Here is an 8,408-nt window from a genome sequence, read left to right on the forward strand (position 1 = left end):
ACTGACTGATTTAAATTATCCTTTTAGAGTGAGTCTCCAGTTAAAGACTGACTGATTCAAATATTTCCTTTAGAGTGAGTCTCCAGTTAACGATTCACAGATTCAAATGAAGCATTCAGTGAAAGTCTCTAGTTAATGGCCGACTGATTCAAATTATCCCTCCAGATTTAGGCTGTTTCTCAATATGCGTTCTTCAGCGATCTTGCATCCTCGTGTTCTCGTGTTACGTCATCAACTGTCAAAGTTCAGTTCCAAAAATCAAGATTGCAAGAACAGAGGACACGTGAAAGTTCCCGGATGTGTTCTTGGTATCGAGGATGTGTGAATGTAGACTTGAGCGTAAAACTTGCTGGAGAAGTCCCAGAAGTCATTGCAGCTGAATAAAGGAGGTGGGAAGAGCGGCATTCTATAACTGTTATTATTAAAGTTCAGCGATAGAACTTATTTATCTCAGGAGTTTCCCTAAATGAGACGGTAAAAGTAAACATAACCATAAAACTCTTAATAAAGGCATAAACACATTAAGGGTGTTTATTTGCTGAAATTTCTATTAAAATCTGTTTTATTTGTATTGTGCAAAGTATATTTGCAAGTTTTTTTGTGCTTTTTTTTATATATTGAAAAGGAGGAAATCAATAAATTGTTGCATATATGTTGTATGTAATTCATGTGATTGTCAGGAAGAACACAGCATCTCATTTCTCACAGAATGCGTTCTATGTTCTCACGGTCTCCTGAGTTCCTTCTTCCAAGGTGACCTGGCAAGAACGGTTTCCACAAGAACATGAGTCCGTTTTCTGGGTTCTTAGAATTGAGAAACAGCCTAAAGCCATGGTCACACTGCACTCTTCGCCCCATAGACTTCCATTCATATGGCACACGAATGTGTCAGACTGGAAATGCAAGCTCGTGCGACAAGTGTCGCAGTTAGCTGCGTTGGAAAGTTCAAGCTTGTTGAACTCTGACATGCGAAATTGCATCACGTGGCTACGTAAAACCAATCGAAGATAACATAACCTCTCTGTACAGAAATTTTAAATATGGACCAATCACCTGCCTTTTAAAATGTCTACTTTTTTTAAATGCTCTTTTTCGCAGCTCTGTACAACAGAATTTTGCTTGCTCAAACTCTTGTGTGACCGCGGCATTAGTCTCCAGTTAAGACTGGCTGATTCCTTTAGTCTTCAGGTAATGATTCACCAATTCAAATGATTCTGAGATTCAAATAATCCATCGAGAGTGACTCTCTAGTTAACGACTCACTGATTCAGATGATCCCCTCAGAGTGAGTCCCCAATCTTTGCCTCGCTAATTTTAATGATCTGGTCAAATCGATTATTCAATTAACACCTTACTGATAGAAATGAACAACTCAGAAAGACTCTACTGTTAACAATGAATTAATTAAAAGGATTTGCTTAGAGGAAATCAATTCCTTATTCACTAACTTGAGTGATTTTGTCAGAGAACGACTCTGATTCAAATGATCTGGTAAGAGCGAATCTCCAGTTCAGGACTCACTGATTTAAAATGTACTTCAGTACAACAGGCTAAAATACTTTGTTGCTCTCACAAATACAGTAACTTTCCACACATTGTCACAAAACTTTCCCTATGTTCCTTTAAGAAATATTCTCCAGTCATTTTTAATGCCATGCGATTGCTACTGTTTAAATCTGTGAGTAAATCTGGCCTCAAGTGTTTTGTCAGCGGTTACAGGTTTTGAAAGATAAAATGTTTTTTTTTTTACTTTCCAACTCAGCAAACAGTTTGTGGTTTTGACCTCCTCCGAGCAAACGGCCACTCTTTCGTCTGTGACGTTAATGGTTTCAGCTTTGTGAAGAACTCCATGAAGTACTATGATGATTGTGCCAAAGTCCTGGGGTAAGAGAGTTGCTATCATACCATCTGTAGTAACTCAAAAAATGTATAATGTTATAACTGCATAATATCAAAATAATTTTACTATTTCATTGAAATGAAACGCGTAAAGAGGAGCTAAATGCATTTTTTTTGTAAATGTTAATTTTTTTTTGTTATGGTTACAGGTATCCTAATTTGCATGATTTAAAAGATAAAATAAAACTTCCAAGCTAATGCAACTCATTTGTGTATTTTCATTTTGCTCAACAGTTCAATTTAGACTTGGTTCATCTTATAATCAGGTGCTACTTTTGTAGTTTGTAATTGTTTTTAGTACTTGCGTTTAAACTAGGGGTGTAACGGATCACGGTTGATCAGTAATCCGTGTGGATCACAACCCACAGTTCGGAACACAAGTGACCTGCGGATTAATAACTTTTTTGAACTTGTAGGTTAATCCAACATTTATAACGATTGCAGAGAGATCGCCTCCCGCGTCTTTAAAATCACGTGAAAGAAAGCATTTTGGCCTCCCTGTAAAATATAATGATGACAGAAAAAGTTGAGGTGGGACCTAAATGCTTTCTTAGGGTATTAATTAAAGGTGTTTTCTGTCACTGTGTGTTTAGCCTGCCTTAATGCGTTCAGTGTAAAGCTGCACAATTAAACATTAAAAGATCATGATCTCAATTAGGCATGGGCCGGTATAAGATTCTGAGGGTATGATAACCTTGGATAAAAATATCACGGTTTCACGGGATCACAGTGCTCACTACTCTTAAATATATTGTTTTTAACTGTCTGGGTAAAAAACTAAAACTTTGTCCCCCTTTGAAAACAATGTATTTTATTTTTTGAAAGATTTATAATAGTTTGGAACAGTAAACATGTCAGGCTAAATAATTCAAAAGATTAATTGACTTCTGCTGTCTTCATTAGTTTCAAAAACACAGATTTCTTTACTATTTAAAATGGCATCTTTGGATATGTTTTTCTGCTGGAGTTACTGTTGCCCTAAAAAAAAAAAAAAAAAAAAAAAAAATGCAAATAAAAAAATCTTACAAATACCTTAAGAATGGTATTACAGAAAATTTTAGCGGTTTTAAAACCTTGACTTTCCAAACCGCGGTATACCTTGAAAACGGTTATCATCCCATGCCTAATCTCAATTCAAACCCACGCAACATAAATGATAATGATTTGCATGTTTATTAATCCTTCGAAACACTGCATTCAAATCTGCATTTGATCGAGAGAGATTCAGTTTTTACCCTTTTTCAGTTAGTTACAAATGATTAAATAACACAGACGTACTGGGAGAACAGTTTATAGCTCAGATATATAAAATCAGTTTATAGTTCAGATATAAACACTGATGACCTAAAATCACTATTTAGTGGAACTTAACGCTGGTGAATGTTGAAGCAATTACATTGTATAACCAACTGGTGGCGACAAACAACCATCAAAATTAGATCACTGAATAGGTTTTCCAGAATGATCCACCTAAAATGAAACACAAAGTTTTATGTGTAAATTGTTGAATCATTAATTGAAAATAAATATGATCTGTTGTACAAGATATTAGATTTCTATATTTAGCATTATCAGTAACAGTAGTAAAGATTTCACTGGTTCTTTCTTGATTTTAATTTTTATTAAAATGACAGGTTCTTAGTTCTGTTTGTTAAAATCTATGGTTTTTGCAGTAATATTTTGTATAAATGTAAAGCAAATGACATTTGTCTTCTCCCTTTTTTGCTAATCTGAAAAATGGTCCAATCCGCGACTCAAAAACTGTAGTGTGATCTAAATCATGAAATTTGTGAACTGTTACACCCCTAATTTAAGCTAAATATTGTTTATGACTTTGTGTTTATTATTCAAAACTTTCTCTGCATGTGCTTTGTGTGTTTGCAGAATACAGTTATGTCCTCATTTCAACCCTGTAAGATTATATCTAGCTCACACTGGCTTTCTTTCCATCAGGAACATGGTGATGCGAGAGCTGGCTCCTCAGTTCCACATCCCCTGGTCAATCCCCATGGAGGCGGAGGACATCCCAATCGTCCCGACTACCTCAGGAACCATGTGCGTGTGCTACTCTTCTCTTAAAAATATAATTGTGGATTCTGTTATTAAAAAGCTCTGAGGTAGAATTATATGGTTTGAGTGTTGCTGCTTTTAAAATGAGACATGTCTCCTCTTGTCTGAAGGATGGAGCTGCGTTGTGTTATTGCTGTAATTAGACATGGTGACCGAACGCCCAAACAGAAGATGAAGATGGAGGTCAGAAATGCCCTGTAAGAATCAGATGCTGATGGACTCTTTCATCACATATCTCAGAGGCGAAAATTGTCACTTTTTGTCAAAACTAAACTAAAATAATGTTTGCATTACCATTTGTTTCAAAATGAAAATAAGTTGACGGAATTGAAGAATACAGGCATAAAAAACTAATTAGCCATGCAGAATTTAATAGAATTGTGAGAAAGTTTGGATGATTAAATTATTATTAAAGTAAAAAAAAGCTTTTAAATATCTGCTTTGTATGTATGTCTCTGTTCGAATGAATGTCTTAGATTTGTTTACTTTATTATACTTTTATCAAAAGAAAAATTTGAGATATTTTTGGTGTACAGATGTAGTCAGTCTTGCTGTTGTACAATTGAACGTACTTCTCAAAGTAAAAAATGATAATAGTAATATTAAAAACAATAATTTATTATTATTATTAATACAAATATTGAACATTTTGTCATTTTAACTGGAATAAAGCAAAAAAAATACAATAAAGTGTAAAATACACTCACTGGCCACTTTCAACTTTCTTTTCAACTGCTTGTTAACGCAAATTTATAATCAGCCAATGCAACTGCATTTAGACATGTAGACGCCAGATGGACTGATCATTGGGTATTTCAGAAACTGCTGATCTACTGGGATTCCATGCACAGCCATCTCTAGGGTTTACAGAGAAATGGTCTGAAAATGAGAAAATATCCAGTGAGCAGCAATTCTGTGGGCGCAAATGCCTTGTTAATGCCAGAGGCCAGAGGAGAATGGCCAGACTGGTTTGATCTGATAGAAAGAGAAAAGTAATTCAAATAACCACTCATTACGAGCAAGGTTTGCAGAAGAGCATCTCTAAATGCACAACATATCCAACCAAGACACCCGAATGCCACTCCTGTCAGCTAAGAACAGTAAACTGAGGCTACAATTCACACAGGCTCATCAAAAATGGGACTATAGAAGATTGGAAAAACGTTGCCTGTACTCAAATGGCCTCCACAGTCACTAGATCTCAATCCAATAAAGCACCGTAGGGATGTGGTGGAATGGGAGATTCGCATCATGGATGAGCAGCTGACTAATCTGCAGCAACTGTGTGATGCTTTCATGTCAATATGGACCAAAATCTTGGAGAAATATTTCCAGTAGCTTGTTGTATCTAAGCCACGAAGGATTAAGGCAGTTCTGAAGGCAAAAGGGGGTCCAACCCGGTATCAGTAAGGTGTACTTAGTAAAGTGGCTTGTGAGTGTAGTATAATAGTAATTATAAAATTGTAAATTGTCTAACTTCATAAATGTATTATTTCAGTTATTTATAGAGAGCCTTTATGCGAATTTACAAATATACTGAAATCATGAATAGTTAGTATATAAAAAATATGTATTGCTTACAAAATTTCATCATCACAGTGTGTGTGCAAGTTTTTTTCTATTTAAAAATGAATGAAAAACAGATTTTTGCTAATTTCTATATTAAATTTGAACTGAACAATATTTTCACTTCTCATTGACGTGTGATTGGCTGCCTTAAAAACATATCTATGACTGACTGATTCAATTTCTCTCAGGTTTTTCGAATTGTTTGAGAAATATGGTGGATATAAGAGCGGAAAACTCAAGCTGAAGAAACCAAAACAACTCCAGGTGGGTCTGGGTTTGAAGTGCAAGTGATCTATGTGGCTAATTTATTTTTATGACAGCTGCTACTTGTTCAGTAGTTGCCAGAATTGACTAATATTTCAGAGTCTTGCCTTCAGCCTGATTATTTATTATATAAAAGAATTTGAAGTGCAAGTTAGAGCGGTAGAGACATTGCAGGTAAAAAAAAAAGCTAATAGATTTTATCATATTTCCCTGCTGGTTTATGAAATTATAAATATTGCAAACAGTTTTTGTATTACAAATTTTCTAAAATGTTATTTTGTCAAACATGAAAATGAGGCATTATTTAATTAAATGTGTGCTAATTTCAACATTTTGGGAATGCCTTATGCACTCCATAATTTAAAATATTTTGGTAGAAAAAATGTGAATGTACAGTGCTCAACATAATTATATAAGTACACCCCTCACAAATCTCATTTAAATTCATATAAAGCTTTACAATATTTATTTGTGCATATACATTAGATTAATCAGCACTGAAGCCACATCTTGATCTAATCTTGCAAAATAACTTGTGATAACTATACAAAATTAGTACACCCAAATTTATGTTTTTTTATACTTTATTTTTATTACTTTTTTCCTAAGGAAGGAAAAAAAATACAAATAATAATAAAAAAATGTAAAAAAAATCCAATAACACATTGAAACTTAAATGAACAGTTGACTGGTTACTTATTTTCTTACAGGTCACATTAACAAATACATAAAAAGATCAGTTTACTGTGTACTGCATGAGTGCAATCCATTTCTCCCAATATTGCAGGTATTTGTCCAGTTGTAGTTTTGAAGAAAAAGTCATCCTCTCCATATTTTGAACATTTAGATACAATATCCAACCATTCAGATTTTGTAGGGGGTTTGAGTTGTTGCCTATTTCGAGTTACAGTTTTCTTACTGGGTTGCTAGAAGTATTTTTAATAAATACTTGTCTTTTACCATTAAGTTGGCTGCAATATTCCGCAGGTAAATTGTTGTGAAAACGTACTTTATATGTTAGGAAAAATATTATATAAAATTAAAAAAATAGCAAAATTCATGAGAATTTTTTGAAATATTGTAGTTTGCAATTTTTGTTCAATATTTGCATGAATTTAAATGTATTGTCGTAAATGTTTGGTGATTAGAATATTATTTTAATTAATATATCCATTTACTAAGCTGTCTTGTTTAAATGCACCAAAATACATTGCCTATATTCAATGAGAAATGGATAAAAATATTCATTTTCAAAATAGGGTGTACTCATACATGCTAAGCACTGTATAATATTAATGTGAAACTAAATCTATATGATCAGAAGAATTATGTTTGGTGCGTTCGATAAACATTTTCAGAATACAGATTTAAATAAAACAGTGAAGAAGACTTAAAAGGAGACATAAAAAGAGATTTATGGAGAGAAAAAAATAATAATTTTAAGAAAACAACCTTTAAAAAAAAGTACTGTAACTGAAATTACACAAATTTGTAAAGGTGTGAAAAACGAAACTCTTAAAAGTCTATTATTGATGTTATTATTGATATGTCTCTTATATTAGCCTTAAAAACACAAAAAGCTCAATCCCAAAATTGAAAGTTGCATGAAAAATAGTGTATAATGCTGCAGTGTCTCACAATTCTGAGTGCTGCGGCGATGAGACTCTGTTGGGTTTTGTATAAAAATGAGCCGTCTGGCCAGTTGTTTTAGGTCTCAGACTTTTTAATCTGATCTTTTGACAATATACAGCTGTAATTTTATATTATTTGCAGGAAGTGCTGGATATCGCTCGTCAGCTGTTGGCAGAACTGGTCCTGCATAATGACTGTGAGATCGAGGAGAAGAAATCCAAACTGGAGCAACTGAAGACGGTTCTGGAGATGTGAGTAAACTTCAATTTGCTGATACATTTCTTTTTTCTCTCTATTTTCTCCTCTGAAAGTAGTCGTGTCTCTTTTCATGTCTTTAGGCACAAGGTCTTGCCAATAATAATAAGGTCTGGATAAAAACTAATTTTGATTAGCATCACTGTATAAAATAGTCATTTGCAGGCCCACACGGAGTCTGCAAAAATGTTTAGTCTAATCCGTGTAGCCAAAATAGAAAGCAATCAAGTTAATCCATCCAACATACGCATTTTATTTTTGACTTACACTGGTGTTTAAACTTTGGTCAGTAATGTAATTTAATTGTAACTCATTAATTTCTATAACAGTGTAAATGAATGAAATTAAAACTTTTTTTTATATTTCCATTTAAATGAATCTTGTGCAATTTTAATGCAAATTTAATGAATTAATTTACAGGGATAATTCATCCAAAAAATGTACATTCTGGCATTAATTACTCACCCTCATGCCGTTGCAAACCCTGAGAACTTTGTTCATCTTCAGAACACAAATTAAGATATTGTAGCTGAAATCCAAAAGCTCTCTGACCCTCCGTAGACAGCAATGGTCCTGATTCATTCGAACCACATGCCTTCAGCGGTTTAATCAGACTATTATCATGCTACGAAAATACTTTTGTGTGCACAAAAAACATAAATAACTGCTTTATACAACAGTTTCTTCTCCTTAGTGTAGTAATATTGAGCACATTCATA

The 8,408-nt window shown here is 33.7% G+C and overlaps 1 protein-coding gene across 11 annotated transcripts in view; it reads left to right on the top strand.

Moving 5' to 3' along the window:
* ppip5k1b (diphosphoinositol pentakisphosphate kinase 1b) overlaps positions 1–8,408 on the top strand; it is an 87,257-nt gene that overhangs the window by 21,711 nt on the left and 57,138 nt on the right. For all 11 annotated transcript variants that reach the window (XM_056452205.1, XM_056452211.1, XM_056452214.1 and 8 more), the window contains exons 9-13: positions 1,763–1,884; positions 3,853–3,954; positions 4,080–4,166; positions 5,727–5,802; positions 7,576–7,685. In XM_056452205.1, coding sequence (XP_056308180.1) covers positions 1,763–1,884; positions 3,853–3,954; positions 4,080–4,166; positions 5,727–5,802; positions 7,576–7,685 — 497 coding nt within the window. The remainder of the gene's footprint in view (positions 1–1,762; positions 1,885–3,852; positions 3,955–4,079; positions 4,167–5,726; positions 5,803–7,575; positions 7,686–8,408) is intronic.

Source organism: Danio aesculapii, chromosome 25 (genome assembly GCF_903798145.1).
Source record: "Danio aesculapii chromosome 25, fDanAes4.1, whole genome shotgun sequence".
Taxonomy (NCBI): domain Eukaryota; kingdom Metazoa; phylum Chordata; class Actinopteri; order Cypriniformes; family Danionidae; genus Danio; species Danio aesculapii.